At 60.9% G+C, this 23,529-nt stretch overlaps 2 protein-coding genes across 2 annotated transcripts; both read right to left on the bottom strand.

Moving 5' to 3' along the window:
* Positions 1–727: 727 nt before the first annotated feature.
* Positions 728–8,499, bottom strand: SORT1 (sortilin 1). Its single transcript, XM_086627132.1, has 20 exons — positions 8,308–8,499; positions 6,682–6,741; positions 6,359–6,432; positions 6,148–6,250; positions 5,836–6,000; positions 5,538–5,611; positions 5,269–5,318; positions 4,942–5,072; positions 4,702–4,846; positions 4,277–4,432; positions 3,987–4,093; positions 3,618–3,720; positions 3,362–3,530; positions 3,099–3,289; positions 2,062–2,251; positions 1,816–1,932; positions 1,533–1,641; positions 1,200–1,306; positions 852–975; positions 728–742 (listed from the first exon to the last, which is right to left on the bottom strand). Exons 1-20 carry the CDS (start codon positions 8,497–8,499, stop codon positions 728–730), a joined length of 2,382 nt encoding a protein of 793 aa, XP_086483258.1.
* Positions 8,500–11,739: 3,240 nt separating this feature from the next.
* PSMA5 (proteasome 20S subunit alpha 5) lies at positions 11,740–23,362 on the bottom strand. Its single transcript, XM_086627183.1, has 9 exons — positions 23,311–23,362; positions 22,263–22,329; positions 19,730–19,856; positions 18,623–18,690; positions 17,605–17,712; positions 17,449–17,507; positions 16,156–16,258; positions 14,921–15,007; positions 11,740–11,992 (listed from the first exon to the last, which is right to left on the bottom strand). Exons 1-9 carry the CDS (start codon positions 23,337–23,339, stop codon positions 11,915–11,917), a joined length of 726 nt encoding a protein of 241 aa, XP_086483309.1. The 5' UTR covers positions 23,340–23,362; the 3' UTR covers positions 11,740–11,914.
* Between the last annotated feature and the right edge of the window lie 167 nt (positions 23,363–23,529).

Genomic DNA, 23,529 nt, shown 5'->3' with positions numbered 1-23,529 from the left:
GATTTCCAGTGTAAGGAGACTGTAACAGTGCTGGGACCAAAACCCGGCAGGGGGACGCCGTGGGGGGGCTGCCAGCCCACAGCGAAGGACCCACCCGTCACTGTCCCACCTGCACCGGTGCCGCCTCGGGGGGGGGGGGCCCTGCACTGACACCCCCCCCCTCAAAAAAAAGAGCTTCAAGCTTTAATTCATTATTGCTGCGTTTCCCTCGGCCAAGGCCAGCCTGCGGTTGGGGGGCGGAATGGGACCGGGGGGGGGGTGTCAGAGCTACGCCATTACCCCACGGCCATGGGGACCCCCCCCCAAAACTGGGGGAGCGGGGTGGGGGGGCCCTGGCAGCAGCCCGAGTCGTATTGCTTTGGAGGAGAAACAGGCAGCAGGGCTGGGGGCTGCAAGGAACGCCCCCCCCACCCCAACCCCCCACCCCCCCAAGCAGCGGTGACACCTCAGGGCTCGTCCCCAGCCCCCCCCCCCCACCGAGGGTGACGCTGCTGGGGGGGGGTCGGTAGTTCCTACTCCGTCGTCCTTAAAATAAAACGGCCCAGAAAAGGGAAAAATAAAAGATCATAAAAGTGGAGTTAAGTTAAACCCCTGCAGGTGTGTTGTCCCCCCCCCCCAAAAAGCAGCAAAGCCGCCCCCAGCCGGAGCAGGCAGCGGGTGCGGGGGGGGCCCCGCCTGCACGGCGGAAGGTGCGGGCAGCGTGGCGGCATCGACGGTGTGGGCACCGCTACTCCAGGAGGTCCTGGGGAGAGATGGCACCAGCACGTCATGGCACGTCCCGTCCCGTCACCCACCGCACCCAGTGGAAGGGTGGGGGGGGAGGAAGGCCGGGACCCCCCCCCCTCACTCACCTCGTCGGAGTCGTCGTGGTAGCCGCCCTTGGTGGCCGCGGTGCCAGGGTCCAGCGCGTCCATGCCCTCCACGCCGTTGGCCTCGGCGTGCTGCTGGAGGACGGAGTAGCGATGGACCAGGAACCTGGAGGGAGTGAGAGGATGAGGATGGTGAAGGGGACGTGATGGTGCTTCCCACACCTCTGCCAAGCTCCGCCCCCCCCCCCCAGGGCCACACTTCTCCTGCACCCGGGGTGATGGGTGCCACGGGAGCCCAGGGAGGGCGGTGTGCCGAAATACTGGGGATGGGCAGCACCATCCGTGCCCTATGGTGGGGGGGGACACACACACGTGGGGGGAGCTCCTCACCGGCCCCCGCAGACGTATTTCTTGATGAGGAGGACTCCGGCCACGGCGGTGACGAGCAGCACGACCACGACAGCCACAATGATGGGCATGGAGCTGGGGGACGCTGTCTGCGGGAGGGGAGGAAGAATCCAGAGCTGGGGGGGACCAGCACCTGCGTGTCCCCCCCAAAACACAACCAGCACCCCGGGGGATAAAAGCCCCGAGGTCCCCGCGGCACCCGGCCAGGCCGGATTTGGGCAGGACGGTGCTGCTCGTCACGGATTTATCGGCTCAGCGGGCACAGGGGCGATGCCCAGTGCTGGCACCATGCCCGCTGGCGTCACCAGCACCTACCAGCTGGCTGGGGTCAAGGAAGTTGCTGGTGCATTTCTTCTTCATGTCCGTCTCCTCCCGGCTCGGGCTCTCCCCTCCCGAACATTTATCCCCGGGGATTTTCCGATACCTGGAGATGAGGAGGTGCCACTTGGTGCCACCCCCACTGGCTCCTGCAGCCGCTTCCCAGCCCCGATCCGAAGTGCCGGGGACAGGATCCATCCCTCCACCAGGTGAGTGTGAGGTGCAGGATTCCCCAGGGATTTGGGGGGTACCCACTGCGGCACCAGCGACAAAGCTTTACCCGCTGGTCCTGAGCAGCTCCTGCCTGCCGTAGAGACAGAATTCCAGGTCGTGCCCCTTCAGCTCCGGCTGCTCCACGCAGACAGACTGGTTCTCCGGGCGGTAGTAGCCAAAATCACTGCGGGAAGAGGCAGTGGCGGGGGGAAAAGGTGGATGAGACCCCCCCTGGGCTCCGGGACTGGGGCTAAGGAGTGACATCCTGCCCGGAACGAGGCCGGGAAGGTTGGCACGGTGACGCTGGCATTACCAGAGGAAGTCCTCCAGCGTGCAGGGACAGACGGACGGCTGCTTGGTCACCACGTAATCGCGGCCGTTCTGGCAGACGGCGGATTTGCGGAGGCGCCGGTACTGCTCCTTGTAGCCCAGGATGCAGCCGTCGCCGGGCTCGCCGGGCTCGCTGGAGTGCGCCAGCCAGATGGTGTAGTCCTTGTCCTCGCCTGCGAGGGACAGGGTTGGGTGGCACCGCCAGGGACGGGCACCCTGGCGACAGCACTGCCGCCGCCGCGCTGGGCAGGACGCGGCTCCGGGCTGGGGGGAGGCAGCGCGGCACCAACGCCGGCCCCAGCCCCGTCACATCCCCATGGTGGGACCGATGGCTGCGCTCCCCGGGCAGGGACTCGCTAATGGCACCTGCTCCGAGGTCTGGGGGCAAGAGTGGCCCCAGCCCTCGCTGTGACCAGCCCCAGTTGTCCCCTGCCCCAGTCATCCCCAGCACTGCCCCAGTTGTTCCCAGCCCTGGCTGTCCCCTGCCCCAGTCATCCCCAGCACTGCCCTGGCTGTCCCCAGTCCTGGTTGTCCCCAATCCTGGCTGTACCCAGCCCACCCCTGGTTGTCCCCGGTCCAGTCCTGGTTGTCCCCAGCCCCGGCTGTCCCCAGCTCCAGTTGTCCCCAGCCCCAGTTGTCCCCAGTCCTGGCTGGCCCCTGCTCCAGTTGTCCCCAGCCCTGCCCTGCCTGTCCACAGTTCTGGCTGTCCCCAGCCCAGCCCTGGTTGTCCCCAGCCCCGGGAGTCCCCAGCTCTGCCCAGGTTTTCCCCAGTCCAGCCCTGGTTGTCCCCTGCTCCAGTTGTGCCCAGCCCTTCCCTGGCTGTCCCTACTGCAGCCCCAGTTGTCCCCAGCCATGGGTTGTCCCCTGCTCCAGTTGTCCCCAGCCCCATCCTCACTGGCCCCAGCCCATCAGTTATCCCCAGCCATGGGCTGTCCCCTGCCCTAGTTGGCCCCAGCCCCATCCTGGTTGCCCCCAGCCCCGTCCTGGTTGCCCCCAGCCCCCGGCCCCAGCAGCTCTCACAGGTCCTGCTGAGCAGTTCGCTGAAGTCGATGGTGTAGGAGACCCACTTGCGGGACAGGAAGCTCCCGCGGAAGCCCCAGACGCTGACGTTCATGGAGCGGGCGCCCGGCTCGGACGCCAGGCCGGTGAAGAAGATGGGCTCCTTGGAGAAAGCGTATCTGTACCAGCACTGCCCTTCGTCCGTCGAGAACCTGCCAGGCGAGGGGTCAATCAGCACCAGGGGGGCACCTCCCGCAGCACCCCCTCACCCCGCCAGCACGTACTCGATGGCATTGATGGGCTGGCTGGTGTGCTCGATGGCGACGATGAGACCGCCCGAATCCAGGATGGCGTAATGGTGCGGCCCCTCCAGCATCCGCGCCCAGGTGTAGCCCCCGTCATCCGAGATGTAGACGTCGGGGCTCATCACCGAGATGGCCCCCCCGACGCTCCCTGGGAGAGGGGGACGGCGTGAGGGACACGCGCACGGACACGGATACGGGATGTGCTCCCGCCGCCCGCCCCGCCGAGCCTCGGTACCGTGGGCGATGACGATGCCGACGGCGTTGGGCTCGGAGAGCGGAGCCATGGGCACGTTCAGCTTCTGGGAGATGCTGTACGAGGCATGGATGTGGAGGCTGCACTGCAAGGGCGAGAGGAGAGCCCGTCCCGGAGCCCGCGGGGACAGGGCACGGGGACAAATTCACCCGGTAACTCCCAGGACCCCCCCTCCAGCCCGCTCAGGACCTGCCACGCAGCCCCACAGCACGACCCACAGCCCACGCACGGCTGCCCCATGCCCTCAGCATCTCCGGTGGGGGCTGCAGGATGGATTCGCTCACCCCTGAGCATCCCTGGATACCCAGGGGACCAGCACCGGGACCCCCCCGGTGGGGGACACAGACCCACCTCCTCCTTGCTCCTGGCCGTGGAGTCACACGTGGTGTTTTTGGGTTTCCGCAGCGGCACCCACTCCCCACCGCGGTCAAAAGTGATCACGGACTGGATGGAGTTGTCTGGAGGGAGGAAGAGGAAGAGGCAACGGGGTCGGGAGGAAGCCCACTATCCTCACCCCACCCCGCACAAGGGTCATGCTCCCCTCCAGCCCCTCCCCAGCACCCAGATCCCATCCCTGGGGTGGCACAACCCCAGTTTTGGGGGTGGGGGGGACACACACAGACAGAGACGTGGCCGCCCACCTTCGGAGAGGACGCTGGTGATGTAGATGCCCCGCAGCGAGGTGACATTGGTGAAGTCGGTCTCCCCGCCCGTGGTGGTGTAGAGGTGCCGCTCCAGGGACTTGGAGTAGATGATGCCGCGGTCGTCGGAGGTGTAGATGGTGCCAAAGCCCGTGTCTGCAAGAGGGACACGGCAGCTGCTCCCACGGGGCCACCACACACTGCCATCGGCACCGGAGAAACCCCCCCCCACCCCACGTCACAAAACAGCCCCAGCATGGTCACGGTCCCTGCACGCCCGTTAATTAGAGACGCCCTAACGAGAAAGCCCTTCCTCCAAGGCATGGAGAGCCCCGTCCTCGGACAAGGAGCCAGGAGACGTTCCCAGTTGTCCCCATCCCCTCGGGATGTGCCCCTGTCCCTGTCCCCAGTTCGGTCCCACTCACCGCCCGGCTCGTCCACGTGCATGAACACCAGGTCGTCGTTAGCAGCCAGGATGGAATAAAACTGCTCGTGCCCGACGGACGGGAGCTGGGCCATGTTCCAGGTCTCGCCTTGGTCCAGGGAGACGTGAATCCGCCTCGTGGTGCCCTGGGGAACCAAAGGCCATCGTCATCCTTCCTCCTCCTCCTCGCAGGGAGAGGAAGGGGGACGCCAAGGAGAGCTTGGGAAAGGGGGACAAGGACCTTCTCCGTCATGACGGAGGCGAAAAGGAAGCGTCCTCCCAAGCCGAAGGAGTAAATCTTGGTGCCGATGACCTTGAAGGTTTTGCCGAAGTCGGAGGTTTTCTTTAGCTCCAGAAACCCCAGATCAGCTTCTTAAGAAGAAGGGACGGTGGATTAACGAGCCCCGGAGCCGCCTTCGGCTTCGTCAGCCATCTCCGGAGCTGTGTCCATGTATGTCCCCCCAACAATATCCCAGTGTGTCCCTCTCCAGTGTCCCAGCTCTGGGTATTCCCAGTTTGGAGTCACTGGGGACTCCAGAGACGTGACTCGAGATGGAGAAGTACTTACTGCAGGAGTTGTTCAGGTAGGTGGTGAAGAAGATGGTGTCGTTCGCACCCCTGGTGGGGGGGGAAGGGGGGGACACATATATGACACCCGAAAGCAAAGGGGACATGGTGGCCCCAGATGGCACCGCCCACAGATCCATCCTTTGCTTCGAGGGATTTGGGTGGGTGGGTGTCTCCCGGCCTGTTCGGGCTGTGATCGGACTCCCCCCTCGCCCAAAAAATCATTCTCCACCCCCCAAAAAAAAAAAAATAAAGGGGGCAGCCACTCACCACTTGGCCAGGCAGACGGCTTTATGGATCTCCTGCCACTTCTCCCCAAAATCCTTGGAGACCCAGAGGCCATTCTGCAGGAGCCAAGAGGTTGGTTATGGCTGATCGCACCCCCATCCCCCCAAAAACAGCCTCCCCCCAACTCTGGGGCTGCAACCCCCAACCGTGCGTGTGTCCCACACATCCCGGGGCCACACGTCTCCTCCCAGGACGGAGCCACAATCCGGCTGGGGAAGCACCACCAGGAGCCTCCACCAGCCCCGGCCAGGGTCCCATCCTGGCTGCCCCTGCTCCGCACCTCGGTGCTGAGGGCCAGCAGGTAGTCGGAGTTTTGGGGGTGGTAGGTGATCTGCACCAGCGGGTGGAAAGGCAAATCCGTCTGGATGAAATTCTTGGCGAAATCCGACGAGCGGAAGATCCTGCCGCCGTGGCTGCCACCGGAGACGTCGCCCGTCAAGATGACCTGGGTGCGGGGAAGGAGCGGGGCTCAGCCGTGCCGGGAGCTCCAGAAAAAAGACCACGGTGACGCGGGGAGCCCAGGACAGGGGGGCTACCGGGTGCGGCGGAGGGTCCTGGCTTGCCGGCATCCCGGGACGCCGCCCCCTCCTACCTTTCCGGAGTTTTCCGGACCGATAGCCATGCCGAACTCGGTGCGGATGAAGGTGTTGTTGATGAGGCTGGTGATGTCCTTGAAGGTTTTGCCGTAGTCCTCGCTGGAAGGGAGGAAGCGGCACAGCCATGAGCCGGCGCGGGGACTCGGGGGGGTGCTCCCCACCCGTGGGGTCCCCAAGAGCCAGGGAGTTGGGGGGGGGAAACTCCACCTGCGGTAGAGTTTGGACTGTCCAAAGCTCATAATCACCAGCGGCACCTGGAACGTCGTCAGGACAAGGATGACCTGGGCAGGGAGAGGCGGACAGGCAACGTCACACCCGGAGCTCCACGGCCCCCCCGCAACCGTGGGGTCCCCCCTGCCCCCCTCCACCCCCTGGGAGAAGGGCTGTGCCCTCCCCAGGCACCCCCCTGCCTCCACCCCAGTCCCTGCTTCAGGTCCCACAGCCCCTCGGGCACAGGAGGGGGTCACTGCTGTGCCCCCCCCCGAGGGAATCACAGCCTTTTGGGGGGGCAGCACCCCCCCAGCACTCACCCCCGTGCTGTCGCCCACCCAGGAGAGTGACACGGAGCCGCTGAGGTCGTCAAAGACACACTGCGAGGGAAGAGATGGCAGAAGCACACTTACACCTGGGGGGGGACACACGAGCACCAGACCCCCCCAGCAGGGCAGGACTGCAGTGTGCCCCCTCCCGGGGGACACCAAGGTGCCGGCACCTTCCCCGGCCACCCACCAGGAAGGTGACACGAATGTGTCCCCATGGCGCACGGGTGCCAGAGGGTCCCCTCTGCGCTGCTCAGACCCCACCCACCGCTCTGGGACCCCCCCCCCCCCACCCACTCAGACACTGGCCGAGGCTCCCGTAGCCCACGTCCACCCTGGAGCAGGCAGGGTGTCAGTGGCACTGGGGGACACTGGTTTGGACGGGAGCTGGCAGCAGGGTGGGGGCGACTGGGGATACGCAGAGGCCACCCTGTCCCCACGTCCCGCTCCGCTGGAGGCATCTCTGGGTGGGGGAGGAAAAAAAGTAGGGAAAAAGGAGAAAGGAACATAAATCGATGCGGGACCAGTCAGGGGACTGGTCAAACTGGGCTGGCGAAGCCGCCGGCACCGAGCAGCAACCAGCAACTGGCCGGGCTGGGCGAGCGGGCACAGGCGGTGGCCGAGAGCCAGCAGATCCCGGCGTGGATCCGGTGTGCCCCCCCCGCGCCGCCTGGCACCGCTCCCTGGGGTTAATGTTCAACCCGCCGCCTGTGGCAGAACGCAGTCAGGATCCGCCGCGGCGGCTGTCCGTCCGGCCGTCCTGCCCCAGAGTCCGTCTGTCTGTCCGTGCGGGTTTGGGAAGGGGGTTAAAGGGGGCAAGGGGTGCTCTGCACCCCCTTCCCCCCATCAGGCCGGTGTCCGTCTGTCCGTCCGTGCTCATGGAGTCCGTCCTGCTGCAGCAAGTGCCTCTGCTGCCGCGCGCAAGGCAGCGTCTGTCTGTCCGTCTGTCTGTCAGTCGTCCCTGTCCTGCCCCGGCCGGCACAGGGAGAGCAGGGTCTGTCTGTCTGTCTGTCCCAGGGGATGTAAGCGGGAGATGTCTGTCTGTCCATCTGTCTCTCCCAGGGGTCGCAGGGAGAGGAACGTCTGTCTGTCCATCCCAGGGGATGTAGTGGGAAATGTCTGTCTGTCTGTGCCAGGGGACATAGTTGGAAATGTCTGTCTGTCCGTCCGTTCCAGGAGATGGGGGAGTGGGGATGTCTGCCTGTCCATGCCAGGGGATGTAGTGGGAAATGTCTGTCTGTCTGTCCATCCCAGCAGACATCTGGGGGGGCGTGCGTCTGTCTGTCCCCCCATCCCAAGGGATGTAGGGGGGATGTCTGTCCGTCTGCCCGTCCCGCTCGCACAAGAAATCACCCGCCCGCGCCAGGCACCGTCAGGACTCAGGGCGGACAGATGTCTGTCCGTCTGTCTGTCCGTCCGTCCGTCCTGCCCACAGCGCACCGGCTGGGACGGGGCGGGGGGGGTCTGTCCACCTGTCCCGGCCAGCGACGTGGGGCGGAGGGTCCCCGGTGCCCCCAGCGGGTCCCCGTCCCCCCGCCCCGCTGGCTCTCGGGGGTGTCCGGTCCGTCCGTCCGTCCGTCCGCCCGCCCGCCCGCCCGGCCCCGCCCGCCGGCTCACCTGGTGCGTGTTGTTGCCGAGGGCGGCCGGGACGCCGCGCAGGCCGCCGCAGGCCTCGCCGCCCGCCGCCGCCAGCCCCCCGCCGCGGGGGACCCGGACCCGGGCCCGGGGCCGCAGCCCCAGCGCCGCCCCCGCCGCCCCCAGCGCCAGCGCCAGCGCCACCGCCAGCCGCGCCGCCCCGCGCGGCCCCATGGCGACTCCGGCCGCCGCCGCCGCCCCGCGCCCGGGCCCGCCGCGGCCCGCCCCTCGCCCCCTATTGGTGGCCACCGCCTCGCGCCGCGCCCTCCCGCCGCGCCCCCCCGCCGTGGTTGGCCGAAGGTGGTGTCGCTCCGCACAGCGGCACGCCTCCCCGGCGGCCCGCCCCGCCCCGCGCCTTCTGGTTAGTCCCTTCCGTTGTCCATCACCGCCCTCCTCCTGTCGTGATTGGCCGGCGGCGCTTGCACGATGGGTGCGAGCCCACCCGCTCGCTTTTGACCCCGCGCTCTAATCTACCTAGCGACAAGCCTCTGATTGGCCACGACGCGAGGTGGGGCGGCGGGGCGAAGCGGCGGAACGATTTTCTGATTGGCCGAGGCGACAGGTAGCTGGGGGCGCGCCAGGCCCCGCCCCCGGCCCATTCACAAGGTGCAGCCGCCCACGTGCGCGGGACCCCCGGCCCCGGCGCGGCGCGAAGCCCCCGGGAAGGGGGTCCCGGAGCGGGGGGGGGGGAGCCACGGTGGGGCAGCACAAGGCCGGGGGAGGCGGAGGCCGGTGTGGGGACGAGCCGGCGGCAGGGAGGGATGCTCCGAGGTGGGGGCCAGCAGCGCGGCCCCCCTCCCCCGGGGTTGGCACAGGCAGAGCCGGGTGTTTTGGTGCCCGGTGACGGTTACACCCTTGCACATCGGGCACATTGCACAAGCGGGCTGGAGCCCTGCCCTCCCCGGGGAGCGTTGGTGCAATACATGAGGCAATAAACACCCCTGGCAGCACCCCCAGAGAGGGGAGGGCTCTGCACCCCCGGCGCCACGAAAAGTGCCCCCCCGAGCTCAGGGCAGGGGGCTGGTGGAGAAGGGGACCAGGAGCTCTCTGCGCCGGTGCCTGGTGTCTTCAGCTTCGCAGAGGGGGGGTTAAACCTCTCACCACACCGGAGCGAGACCCCCAGTGAGCTCGCACTCACCCTGAAAACCCTCGTCCTTTCTCCTGTGCAAAAAGGGAATTCTCCTTTTACTGCTGTGTCATCCTTCCTTCCTGCCCCCCCTCCTGAAAAAAGACACGTTTGACACACGAAAGATAAGGAAACCCCCATCCGGGTGGCATCGCTCAGCTAACCCTGGAAAGCGAGCAAAGGGGCACATGCCAGGCGGGAGGTGAGCTCGAGGGGCTCCTTCACCCGCACCCCCCCTCGCGTTTAGCCTGTTGGAAAGAGCTCAAGCTCGTCCCTGCCAGGACGGATCAGATAAGGAACACAAAGCCTCGGTTTTCCCTTACAGAAGAGCCGCTCTCATGTGATGCGGCCACCAGCAGCCCATGTGATGAGGGCCAGGGCATAAAGGACCATTTTCTGCCCAGTGCCACACCAGAAAGAATTAGCTTTTTGTGTTTCTTAGGACACAAACAAACCTAGAAGGAGCACGGCTGGCCGGAACAGCGGGGTTCTTCACGGGGCAGGGTGGTTTACAACAGCTGGGACATCCGCCCTTCTCCTTCCCAAAGGAGAGGAGAACACGACCGAGCTTTGAGACCATACAAAGCTTTGAAGAGCGTTAAGGATCAAGGGCGTTGATCTTTTCCACGTACACAACAGCTGATAGCAGCCCCAGTTTCGCTTATGGGGTGGTTTTATGAGGTTGATGCTTGGGGCGGTGCCCTGGATATCATCCTGGCCTGCTGGATATTCAGGACGGGCGAGCTCCCACACCAGAGCCACCCTCATCGCTGCCTGGAACTTGTTTCAGGGATGAGGAGTGGTACAGAGACGGGGTACGGCACTCCAAAGCTGTGCCAGCAGAGCCAAAGCCAGGCTCGTTTCCCCACGTTTAGGCTACAAGGGAGGTCTCCCCGAAGGGTAAAGTCCATCAACTAGTTATTTGTTATGTTCTCGCTTCTACCTGCAGGTACAGGTGTTGTATTCAACCCGGATCACGACCCCAGGCATGGCCTGACGATCCTTTGGACTGTCACACCAAGAGGGGAAACTCACAGCAGGAACTCCGGAGAGGAGGGCGCTCGGCTATTCCAAAAACTGAGGCTATCCAAAGGCTGATCTTCCACCCGTGAAGACCTGGCTTCCCTTCCTGCATCTGTCTGGCAACGGCAAGAGAGGAAAAAATTAATAGGATTGGCATTTTTTTCTTCCGCAGAAAGTCAAGGCTGGCAGGTTGGCATCAACCGCAGTTTGCAGCGACTGTTTGGCTTCGCCAAGCGATGAAACACCCACCAGAGCCCAGGAGACGATCCCGAGTGCCAAACCGAGTGGAAAGTTATTCGTTTCAGTCAAACATAACGCTGGAGATGTCCCCTCTTATCAAAGCAACCCCCCTCCCAGCAGCAGCACAGGCCACGTCCATCTCTCCCGCAGCAGACGACGTTTTGTTCAGGGCGAAACTGTAATTTCTCCCAGCAGGACAGAGCGGAGCGGCCCCTGCCGCCTGCCAACGTTCACAGGGTGGCACCGAGCGAGCTGCCAGGCACCACGACAGAGCAGGTTTTCCAGCCCTTGAAGCTGCACTGACCGCGCAGGCGTGATTTTCTGGGAAAAGGCTCGGCTAATCTCAGCTTATTCCCTTATCAGACTGATCTTCGGTTCTCAGACAGTTTTGAGGACAAGGAGAGAGATGTTGGCTGGAGAAACAAAAGCAGCGAGCCTGTGAAATGGACAAGGAGTTCGCTGGTCAAAATGAAACTACTCTCAAAATCAGGTGGTACCTGCACGACTTAACGGGCATGGGGCTGTCCCGTTAACCCCAGACCTGTTCCCAACTCGGCAGGCTCTGCTCTGTCACACTGGTGTTACAGGTATTTCCAAGCTCCCAAACACAAACCCCACACCTGGTTATGGGATTTCTTCCCTGGGAGCCCCAGGTGAGCCGTTACGGACAAAACCCACTGGAGGAGGACAGGGAGAAGGCAGCACGCAGGTCTGAGCACATCGAAAAACCTGACGCTTTTCCAGCCTGACGTGAAGCGACACCCAGATCTCCTGACACCATATCATGGTGCTCTCCACGAGAGGGAGACTTGGTACTGCCACAGCCAGCGAGGAGCCCGGCGCCGGGCGGCACCGTACGGCACCGGGAGCGCTGCAAACCGGGCAGCCGCCACTCCACCCCGCGCCCGTTTCAGCAGCAGACGTTGCCCTCGCCTGCCCCCGATTTTAGCTCCAAATGGTGCCCTCCCACCCCAGAGCTCCGCGATGAGAAACCCAGGCTAGAGTAACAAAATGATTTATTCTCATTTCCTCTCATTGCAGAGATCAGTTATGTACAGAAACTGTAAAAAAACCTCAGGAGCCTTCGAAGAAGAGCAATTACAGATGCTGCTGGAAAATAAAATCACGGGTACTGGCTGGAACCGAGAGTCAGTTCGCTTTGATAGGTGGGGAACGAGCCTTTGAGGGAGTCTCTCTTGTTCAAATATCCTTGATGACCTCCTCGAGCTCCTCTTTTGTGTACATGTGGAACTTCATTCCCGGCTCCACCGTGGCAAGCTGAAAGAGAAGGAGCAAGGGGTTAAGTGCGGCGGCATATGCGAAGTGACAGCATGGCGCAGGGAACAGAGAGCAGCCCCAGCCGACAGAGCAGCTGTTCCCTCGGCCTGCCCGATCTGCCAGCCCAGCAAGATCATTCCACCCCGGAACACGCTCCGTGATTCCCCAAAATAGCCGCCTGCCGCAGAAATAGCTTTTAATTGACTCAGCCCCCTCACAGCAGCAGCAGCAGGGATGGCCTGTGGGGAACAGGCAGGCTCTGCTCCTGCTTGCTGGGGAAGAAAGACCCTGTTGAGACGAGACCTTCACCAAACGCTCCTCGGAGAGGGGCGGTTCTTGGCACAGTTCAGCGTGGGCCTGGGCAGAAGGGGCTCCTCTCCTCCAGTGACCCACCATGGGCACAAATCCTGGCCCCATGACGTGCCGCAGGAGACCCGAGAGCACAAATCACTCAACAGGGGACGGAGGGTTAGCGCTGGGAAAGCTGAGGCAGAGGCAAACCTGCATTTTGATGGCCAAACACCGGCAGTGAGCAAGCCACGGCGCACCCCGCAGCTGCCCGGGGCCCTGTGCAAACCGGCCACGGAGGTCTCTCCCGAGGCAAAGCCCGAGGGACGGAGCTGGGGGCACAACACGCTCTGCCCTGCCTTTGCCAGGAGCAGAGGGAGGCAGTGCCCAGAGCAGACAGCCGAGACGTTTCATGGGACGAGCATCAGAACAAGAGACACTTGAAGAACGACAAGACTGGACGAGGAACGCACGCGGGACTCGCGTTCACACCTAGCTTGTGGCACGAGAGCCCAAGATACAGACAGCTGCCACGGGCGGGCAAGCCAGAAGGCTGCAGGAGCTAGCTGGGATGCCCCAGACCTCGCTCGCAGGCACCAGGCATGTACGTTCACTCTTAGAGGATCGAAGTGTTTGGGTGCAATACGCTGGAGGAAAGCTGCAGAAGGTCCTGGCAAATCCCAGAGCGCTTCCTTGGCTCCTCTGCTTGCAAGGTTGTCCGTGAAACGGCACGAGATGGTTGTAGAACACACTTTTGGGGTAGATGGCGGGTAGCCATGAGCGTTTTTCAAGAAGAAACGTCCTGAACGCTCAGCCTGAGAGCCCAGGTTTTACCCCAGCGTTCTCAGACAAGTCAGACACACTTGCAGATGCCACTTCAGGCCCCTCAGATCACCTGTATGGGTGCTGGCCTGGCACTAGACCCAAATGCACCCTGAAACCCAAACCAAGCACTTTGAGACACCAACCACTGCGCTTTCCCATGTCTGCTCCAAGCTGTGCCTCACCTTCTCCCTACAAACAAAAGCTTCGCTCAACTGTTCCTTTCCAGGCATCACAAGGAAGTAATTAATATAAAAGCATAACATTGTTTCAGGCTCCTGACCTTTGCCACCAACGGATTTAACTCTTCCATGACCACACTTGGCCCCTTCTCTTTGTTGCTGGATGGAAATCCCATACAAGAGGGGGAAAGCAGCTAGAGTAAATAAACAGGAGCACCACATACTTCTGTAAGGCTAGAAAGCAGAGCAGCTACTTCAGGTAGGAGATTTTCAGCCAGAAGGGTGACTTGAGTCAATAGAGACCTTTTAATCCTCAGCACATTCTTCTCATACTTAACCCTGATATGATTCCTCACCACGTCCAGAGCTTTGCCAAGCACAGTTAAGCCCTGTTAAACGGGGACATGACATAAGGATACTGTACACGCTCCTCTCCCTCAGTTTCTTCGCACTGTACTGATCTTCCAGAAGAGACCTGAAGCTGGTCAAGAGAGAACTGATGAGTGTGGGTCAGGAGTGCATCTGGGGAAGCAGATTTCAGCCGGTCAGCATCGCTTCTGGACAGAGCATCTAAGTTTTCAGTGTGCTGTTGGCCCTTTCCCCTCAAAGGAAGCCAGTTAATCCTGTCAGGAAGGGTCTCCAGCAGCAGTATTTACTAAAAAAAAAAACGGGGTGCACATTTTTAGGCTGTTTGGGAAATGGGTTCCCAGCACTCGGAGGAAAGGAATGGGAGGAGAGCAGCTCAGGAGTCGGAACGACATGATTTGGAAAGGTCTAGTGTCTCATAACCCGCCAGAAATAGAAGCAAACTCTATACACCAGCCTTGCTCATCATCCACCCATTATCACTAGCAAACTGGAAGGGTTTCTACCTTTGCTACCTAAAAAGGAGCATCACAACTCTTAACGAGCAGGGTTTAAGGGGACAGCTACCGCTGCATTTGCGGGGCCCTCTGAGAGCGTGGCATGCTCGGGTCGGGCTGAGCTCTGCCAGCCTGGTGGCTCGCGAGCAAAAGCTGGAGGTTAGAGGAGCACATTCGTTCCTGGAGGCTTCACCTCTCTGGTCCTCCTGTCCAACAGATTCTTGGCACCGACTCAAGACTGAATATAGCAAGTCCAGAAGCTGTATAATTTTCATTCCTTCTAATATTACAAGTACCAGGGAAAAAAAGAATAGCTAAACCCAGGAGAAGAAAAAGCGATCCGGCTGGAACGACGGGTTCCTGGTGGCTGACTCGGCCTGTGGAAGGTCAGCGGGGGCTTTGCTCCCACCCATCTCCAGCCCACGTCCAGGGAGCCCCATGAGAATCGCTTCTGCCACCGCGAGCCAGACTGCACACCTCTAGACGTCAAAAGAAAGCTCCAAACTTTCCAACGTTGCACACGCGACACGCTACACCGGGCAGCTTGCAAGTGCAAGAACATCTGCAGCCATTGGCTTGGCAAGTCCTGAGCTGCTCCACCAGCTCACTCCTTGCCCTGGCAGCACAGGAAACCCTTCCCTCTGGAAAGCAAGCAGCCAGCTTGCTTACCCAGGGGGAGGGCTTACAACCCAAGGCACCACCGAGACGCTCGCCAGCAGCATTTGTGCCAAGGCTACGGGCACTGCAGACCCCGGCGGCGCCGCCGCAGTTACCTCGATGTTGGTTGCGTTCAGTTTCTCCTCCATAACTTGTTTCAGGATGACGAGGGAAGATTTGATGGCTTCTTTCAGCGTCATGGACTGCAAAACAAACCGCTCGTTAACGGCACTGCTGCTCCAGCACGGACTGGCGGTCACCCACCCCTCTGACCGCGGAAGCGTGCTGCTCTGCCTCCCGCTCCCCTCGGATCCCTCCGAGCCGTCGCTGGCAGCAAACTGGAAAGCTTATCAAGTTATCTCCAGCCTCAACAAGAGATCAGAGCGCAGGACAGCGACAATCGCAGGGATGGCGACTTGCTGCTTCTGTGTAACTTTTCGCAAAGCTTAAGAACCGCTAATCTGGGCACACGACCCTGTCAGGACCGGGACACGAGGGTCCGTTTCCCTTCACCAGTTACTGCCTATCAAGCAGTTCCCCCCAAGGAGCTCCAGTGGGAGCTCTGAAAAGCCGGATTCCCTCTTGGCAAAAGCCTTCGTGCTTTAATCACGTCAATCCCTGCGTGAGGAGGGAGACTGAGGCTCGTGCCGCACGCCAAGAGCGACAGCAGCTGCGTTTGCCGCCACTTGGCACTTGGAAGATGGTTGACAGAACTCAGGGCAGTTCTGCTAACGAACAAATTCGGTTGTTGAGCCTTGGGCTGGACGCCTTCGCAGCAATCAACACCATCAATTACGTTTTTTATTAGTGTTTGGTTTCTGACCACACAAACTGGGTGGCTCCCCCCTCGAGGGGGGATGAAAGTTCCTATTTCATGTCAAACAGGACCAGTACCTGCAGTGTAACAGTCTTCCACCTCCCTGGCTTAGCAGACCTGGTGAAACGGAGCTGCTTGCTCTAGTTCCTCACGCTCAGGCTGCGGCCATCCTGAGCAGCAGTGTCCAGGGAGCAGTTTTTATTTATAGAGCACTTCCTGACATGGTCTTAATTATCACCCGCCAGAGGCAGAGACCTCGTCTCATCTTCCACGAAACCACCGCGGTGGCTGCGGCCCAGGGGGGAGCTGCTGCTGGTAGTGCTCCTCGTCGTAGAGATCCTCACCCGACAGCTCAGCACTGACATCTAATCACGGGATCAACCACCAGGGACCACGTTTCACCCCGACAAGCTCACGCGCCTCCTCTACAGCGTGAGCAGAGCCTTATGAACCACCCACCGGGAAGGAAACCAGTGGATTCTCGTGAGTTATCTCTGCAACTGGTGAGATGTCAGCCCCGACCCAGCCTTTTACCTTATGGTAAACCTCCTGCAGAGAGCTCTGCGCGCCTTCCGAGGCGGAGCCGATTGCTCTGGCATCACACTGAACAAACGTCCCCGACGGGTCCATGTGAAACCTGGGGGAACACGGTGAGAGCGTGAGCGGCCACTGCACCCCAGGGGCTCTCCCACCAGACCCACAGGACTCCCCAGAGCTCCCTGCACAGAAGAACAAGGGCTCCTCAGCAGCGACAGCCCCTCGCTGCCTCCGGCCTCCTCGGGGGACCGCTGTGATCCGCGCAGCAGCAGGGCTCTCCTCCTGGCAAACCAAGGTTTGAGGAGTGCCAGTCACCTGCAGAGCCACGCTGGGCTGGTAAGCCAGGAGGAGAGCGATGCACTCCTGGCACTGCACTCCACACTCAGAGCAGAATCATTTTCCTTCTTATTTCATGGAATCACGGAATGGTTTGGGTTGGAAGGGACCTCAAAGATCATCCAGTTCCAACCCCCCTGCCATGGGCAGGGACACCCTCCACTACACCAGGTTGCTCAAAGCCCCATCCAACCTGGCCTGGAACACTTCCAGGGATGGGGCAGCCACAGCTTCTCTGGGCAACCTGTGCCAGTGCCTCAGCACCCTCAGAGGGAAGAGTTTCTTCCTTATATCCAATCTAAATCTCCCCTTTTCCAGTTTAAAGCCATTGCCCCGTGTCCTGTCACTACATGCCCTTGTAAAAAGTCCCTCTCCAGCTTTCTTGTAGCCCCTTTAGGTACTGGAAGGCTGCAATTTCCCCCTTTATCTTATTTTTTTTTAATAAAATCAGCAAGTTTTCACCACTGCTCCTGCGAAGGAGACCTTATTGGGCTGGCTCTGAGGAGCCATTCCCACCTCCAGCAGAGGCTGAGTGTTTGAAGCACACCAGTTCAGGTTACAAGCACTCCACCACCTCCCCAAGGAATGTTACAGCAGGCTCCACGTGTCATGTTACCGGTGGCCCTGCTAGTCCTTTAGGGAAAAGTAAGAATAAACTCGGGATGAGGAGAGCTTTAACGCCTCCCTCTTGCCCAGGAAACCACATCAAAAAAGCAAGGATTGGTGAAGACACGGTGTTCTCTTCAACCCTGAACAAGCAGCCCGTGCTCACGCTGCTGCAAAAGGCAGGGTTTAACAGCATTAACAAACACATCAGGTGCATAATGGGATAAACCCCAAGCGTTTGGCTTAAGTAAAATCCCAGAATCAAGTCATTAAAACATCCTGGGAAGTCTGAGTGAAAGATTTTTGTCTCTTCCCAGAGCTGGCCTGGATTAAGAGAGCTGAACTTACAGCTGGGGTCCCTTCTCATCGACTCCTCCAAAAAGCAGCGCGACACCGAAGGGACGAGACTGCAACAGAAAGGAGCCGACTGGTTAGGTGAGGCTGGGGGCAAAGCCAGAGGGGAGCCGAGGGCACCTCCTCCCCAGAGCACCCCCAGCCCCGCACCATCGCCCCGGGGTCCGCGTCCTCCTCGCCAAACTGCAGCGCCAGGTTGGACACGGCCTGCGTCACGCTCTCTACCGTCATGGTTTCGTTGTAGGTGAACCAGTGATTCTGCAGGGGGAAAAAAATTAAGAAGAGATTCAGATTATCACCTTGCTCACAAAATATGACAATCCTGGATCATTCCCGCGGCGAGCTGGAGTGATGCCTGGCATAGCTACAAAGACGACTTCCCTCTGGGCAGGGTGCTGGCACCCGGGGGCACAGCCCGTTCAGGGTGCTGGCACCCGGGGGCACAGCCCGTTCAGGGTGCTGGCACCCGGGGGCACAGCCCGTTCAGGGTGCTGGCACCCGGGGGCACAGCCCGTTCAGGGTGCTGGCACCCGGGGGCACAGCCCGTTCAGGGTGCTGGCACCCGGGGGCACAGCCCGTTCAGCCAAAAGAGGGAAGCTCCGGGAAGAGAGTGGCAAGTGCAGCACGAGCTGGGAGGTTTGTGCAGGGATCCCCCAGAAACCTTGGGATACCTGGGCCTTGGGATGCCAACAGGGAAAGCACAAGGCCGGAGCGCTTTACCCCAGTATCTGTTTCCAAAGCGATGGGGTTATCTGGTTCTCCAGAGGCAGGAGGAATGCAGGAAAACCTCACAGGAAAAGTCTTTACTAGAGCACAGAGATTTGTACCTGGGATCTCCAAGTTCCCGAGGCACTGAGTAAATTTTTATAAAAAAGCATCACCACTATAACCAGTCTTTCATCAAAACAGAGCTAGACACGGCCCCACACATTCACTGGAGCACGCCTGGAGAACCTGCCGTGAGATTCCCACCAAACCCACAACACCCAAGAGCTAAAACACTCAGAGGGAACTCCACCTGTTTGTTCTGCAAAAGCCCCGTGAGGGCTCCCACGAGCCTCCCACTCCACCCCAGCTCCTCTGCTCTAACGGTTTTCCCGTGCCAGAGACTTCCCAGACGCCCCTGAGCCCAGTGCTGCTGTTTTAAGAAAAGAACATCGAGTCTCACCTGAGTCTCCACTCTGGCTTTATCGATTAAAGTCTTTGCATCCGCTATCAAGCCGCTCATGGCACACCCTGGAATGAGAGAGGGAAACCAGGAGTCGTTTCCCCCGCTGTTTGCGCTGCGTTCTTCCCCAGACTTCCCAAAGCCCGCGGGGAAACACAAAAGGCTGCGGGGCGGAGCGGGTCCCTGCGTGGGAGCATGCAGTGCCGCCGCAGCACGCCAGAGAGGAACGAGGGTGGGATCCAAAGGGATCTGCCCAAGGGCATGGGATCCAAACGGATTTGCCTGAGAGCAAGGGATCCAAAGGGATCTGCCCAAGAGCCGCCTGGGATCCAAAGGGATCTGCCCAAGAGCCGCCTGGGATCCAAAGGGATCTGCCCAAGAGCCGCCTGGGATCCAAAGGGATCTGCCCAAGAACAAGGCTGGACACCCAGTTGAAGGGCAGGTGCATAACCGAGTTCTCCCAGTCCACCCACTCTAAATCTGAACTGGTTAAAGGAGCCACATTTGAGGCCTTCCAAGCCCAGGGGGAGGGCTGGCTAACCCACAGCTGGGGGACGATGCAGCAGGAGCCTCCGGCACAGATCCTGCTCCAGGAAAAGAGGGGCTGCGTGGCAAGCAGAAACGAGGCTCTTCAAGAGCTCCTTCCCTGCCCCACGGCATCGGCAACGGGGGTATTTTGGAGGCCTCTTGCTTTTCAAGGCGATGCACTCGGTGACGAGCCCGTGGCGGGCCCTGCTGCACGTGGGGGTTCGGGCTGACATCAGCACTCCGGGAGAAACCGGCCTGCACTCAAGCCTTTTGCAGCAATTCCCTGCCCTCCCAGAGCTAAATTTGGGATGAGCTTTCACCAGGGAGGTCATGGAGCAGGGCGGGGGGTGCTTCAGCTGCCTCTTCCTGCTCCTGGAACTATGTCCTGCTGGCCTGGAGCCTGGAAAACCAGTGCCTGGGAGCTGGTGTTCACCAGGAGGAATGAGCGTTCCCACTGGGCTCGGCGGAGCTGCCGGCAGGGAAGGTTAAACGCTGCTCCTGGCAATCCCAGGGGACAGTCTGGTCAGGTATAAACACGACCACAACTCGAGGGCCACTTCGGAGCACTCTCCTCCTTACCTATGTGGGAATCGATTTCCACAATCTTCTCGATGCTGCTGGGCTCCATGAGCGGGGAGGTGATCCTCTTCTCCACGGCCAGGCAGACGCCCTCCGAGGTCTGGATCCCGATGGCCGTGGAGCCAAGCTGAAAACCACGGCACGGTCACCACCACCACCACCACCGCCGTGCCCGCCCCAGGGGCTCACCGCGACGGCGTGCAGAAATATCCGACCACAAAACATCCCGCCGAATTTCAAACGTTAGGATTTGAGCGAGGAGACCGGAAAGGTTAAACTCACACCACTTCCCAGCTGATTAGTCCATCAGAACCCAGCAGGGCTGCTGGGAATCAGCAATCTCCGCCCTGAGCAACAGCAATTTTTACAGCTCACGGATTTAAAAGGCCGGGCGGATCTCCCTTGGCAGGACAGAAATTAAATTTTCAAGCGAGAGGGGAAGATTTAACAGAATGGCCTTAATTCCCACTGCATCCGTACTCCTGGCTCGGGCATTTTTCTTTCCATTAACTCCTTTTCTCCCAGTGCCTTTGCAGCCACAAAATTTACAGCACAGCCTGTTTTCCAGGCAGCAGGTAACCACCCGCGGCTGAGAACCCACCAAGTTCTGCCCTGGTCCTGCAGGACACCAGTGACACCACAGCTGTGGGCACAGCCAAGGGGGGGGTGAGATCTCATGGGCTCCTGGCGGCCCCCACCTTGCTCCCAGCACTTGCAGCTTTCCACACTGGGGGATTTACTGGAATAACTACCGGCTGCGGTGTGGAGATGCTACACGGCACAATTTTGGCAGCAAGCTTCCCCAGGTGGCTGCACCCGTACCCACAGGCCTGGTAGAGGGCATCACCCTGTCGCAGGCACTCGTGGTTTTAGACGTTGCCCAACGCTCCTGTCCTTTCAGAACGCAGCCTGGCACAGAACGCTGCACGCAGACCGCACGGAAGAAGGGACACCTGCTGTCATTTCAGATGTATTTTGTGTGTCATAGGGGGCTACAGGAAAGCTGGAGAGGGGCTTTGGGCAAGGGTGTGGAGTGACAGGACACAGGGCAATGGCTTTGAACTGGAAGAGGGGAGATTTCGATGGGATCTAAGGAAGAAATTCTTCCCTCTGAGGGTGCTGAGGCACTGGAGCAGGTTGCCCAGAGAAGCTGTGGCTGCCCCATCCCTGGCAGTGTTCCAGGCCAGGTTGGATGAGGCTTTGGGCAACCTGGTGTAGTGGAAGGTGTCCCTGCCCATGGTAGGGGGGTTGGAACTGGATGGTCTTTGAGGTCCCTTCCAACCCAAACCATTCTGTGATTCTATTCCCATTAATGAAGCACATGAACAACAACTCCTCCTACACCCTCTGATTGCTACTCTCGTAGATGTATCTGTAATTCCAAAGCCAGCACAGCGACTGACACCCTTCCGAGAGTTTTTACCTCCCCAATAAACATTGTGACTTTTTGCCTGCTTATTTAAGTGGTGCTTTAACGAGCTGAAGCAGTACAGGGAAGAGAAATTCCCCCATCTGACCACAGCCCTGCTCGGCGCTTGTTCGCCTCATCACTTGGCCAGTTTCCTCCCAGTTTAATGTTATTCCCAACCCACACCTACCTTCCCAGAAACAAGAACGTTTACCAAGAACACTTCACACCCCAGGAAGGCCCTTGGGCTCTGCAGAGGTCGGTTACTTTGCTCGTAACAACCTTCAGGTTTTAAAATCCAACAGTGACCCGCTCCGAGCTGCCATGGCAGCGAGCCAAGAAAGGGAAAGCTGACTCAGCGAGGGAAAAGTTGCCACTTTGGTTTTTTTTTTTAAGTGACTCCATCTTTATAAAGCCTCCAGACGAGAAGGGAACACCACACTCGCTCCGGTGAAGAGACAGCAGAGCGCTGCTCCGCTCCTGGACAAGTGGTTCTGGAGATGGACCGCACGGTGCGCTGGCAGTGCCAGTGTGGGCAGGCAGAGCCACGGCGTGCGGGCACTCAGGACCTCTCGCTTCAACGTCAGCTTTGAGGGGTTCTGATTCTGGGATCAGATTGCGGCTGGTTTCAGGGCAAACTGGTTGGTAGGAGACAGAATCACAGAGTGGTTTGGGTTGGAAGGGACCTCACAGACCATCCAGTTCCAACCCCCCTGTCATGGGCAGGGACACCCTCCACATGGCAGGGCGGGGAACGTTCCCCCACATTTGAGGGAAATCAAGGGCTTTGGATTCCTCCCAACCCCTCGGAAAGCAGAGCTGCAGGAAGTTTGGCACGAGGGAAGGAGCTGAACACTGGCACACCGCTCTCCTGCTACAAACCGCAGTGAGAGGCTGGCAAAGAGCTGCCAGAGCAGTCGCACACGCAGCAGGGGAACCTATGGAAAAGGGCACCAGCTCTTGCTCAGCATTGCGTGGTGCCCTGGGAGCCAGTCACACACGCAGAGCAAGACCACAGCCCGAACGAACACAATCTGCCTGTTTTTTTTCCTGACCAAATCCAGGCTTTGGGTTTGAAAGAGCCCTTAGCATCACAGTTCGGCAACCAGATGGAGCTGAGGGTACCTTGATGGCCTCGATGGCATACTCCACTTGGAACAGCCTCCCCTCTGGAGAAAAAGTGTTCACACCCCTGCAAGAACAACATCAGAGATGGCGTGAACGGCAGCAAACGGAAGGCTGACAAGAAACGCAGTTCCTTATTTGAGGGCGATGCCAGCTGGGGACAGGTAACACAGGATGGGCAGCTGGAACACATCACAGCTTCACTGGAGCCCATCTCCCCGTGGCAGACACTTGTGGGGTCTGGATTCGGGATGCTTACAGGGAAAGAGAACCAAGGGAACATCAGCAGGTCTACTTACAGGTCAGGAAGAGGCTTGTTTCCACGGCACACCTCACAGCGTGGCTGCTGGAAGCACACTGCCCCCAGCCCGCCTTCTCTCAGCACCAGGAGACGGGAAGGTTTTGCTCCCGTCGCCTTCCCTGGATACCCCACCACGCCCCACTCCCACACGCACCAGCCCGGCCTGATCCACGGCTCCTCCCGCCCCACCGCGCAAAGCAGGGGCGGCCCTGCCCGGCCCTCCCCGCCAGCCCCCCGTGCCAGGGGCCGAGAGACGCGCCGCAGCCGGCGGCTCCGTCCACACACAAAACCCTTCCAGGGGTTTCTCCGAACACACCCGCTTTCGGGATGCGTCCAGCGAGGTGAACCGCAGCCTTGGGAGACCCCCCCTCCCCAGAGGGCCCCGCACGCAGCCTCCCCCCGCACCGGGGGCTTTTGGCACGGCACAACCCCCCCTCCCCCGGTATTCAGCAGAACCGGGCTCCCCAAAATGCCAATAAAACAGGAACGGGGGAAAGAGGGACCAGCGCCCGGCGCTGCGGAGCCCCGCGCGAGGCAGACAGGAGGCCGAGCAGAGCCCCTCGGGCAGGAGCCCAGCAAGGCTGCGGCCTCTCGGGCAGCTCCCCCGAGCGGCCCCGCGGCGGCTGCAGACCGGGGCCCGCCGGGAGCGGGCGGGTGATGACGGGCCGCAGGCCCGTGACTCAGCCGCAGGCCGCGGGCGGCGGGGAGGGCGCGGCGGGGGGGCGGCGGGGGCGGCGGGGCACTCACCGGTCGTACTCGGAGCGCGTGAGGAACATGGCGGCGGCGGGAGGGCGCGGGGGGCGCGGAGGAGGGGAACGGGCAGCGGAGGCGGGAGCGCCGCGCTGCCCTCGCCGGGTTCTTCTCCGCCGCTTCCGGCCAGGGGCCCGCAGCGCGCAGGCGCCGCCCCGCCCCTTCCCCCCACTTCCCCCTCGCGCCGCATTCCCATTGGGCCGCATCGCTCGCCGT

This window comes from Tauraco erythrolophus, chromosome 27 (genome assembly GCF_009769465.1).
Source record: "Tauraco erythrolophus isolate bTauEry1 chromosome 27, bTauEry1.pri, whole genome shotgun sequence".
Lineage (NCBI taxonomy): Eukaryota > Metazoa > Chordata > Aves > Musophagiformes > Musophagidae > Tauraco > Tauraco erythrolophus.
The sequence above is the reverse complement of the archived record's forward strand: the minus strand, read 5'-3'. Positions and strand labels throughout refer to the sequence as shown.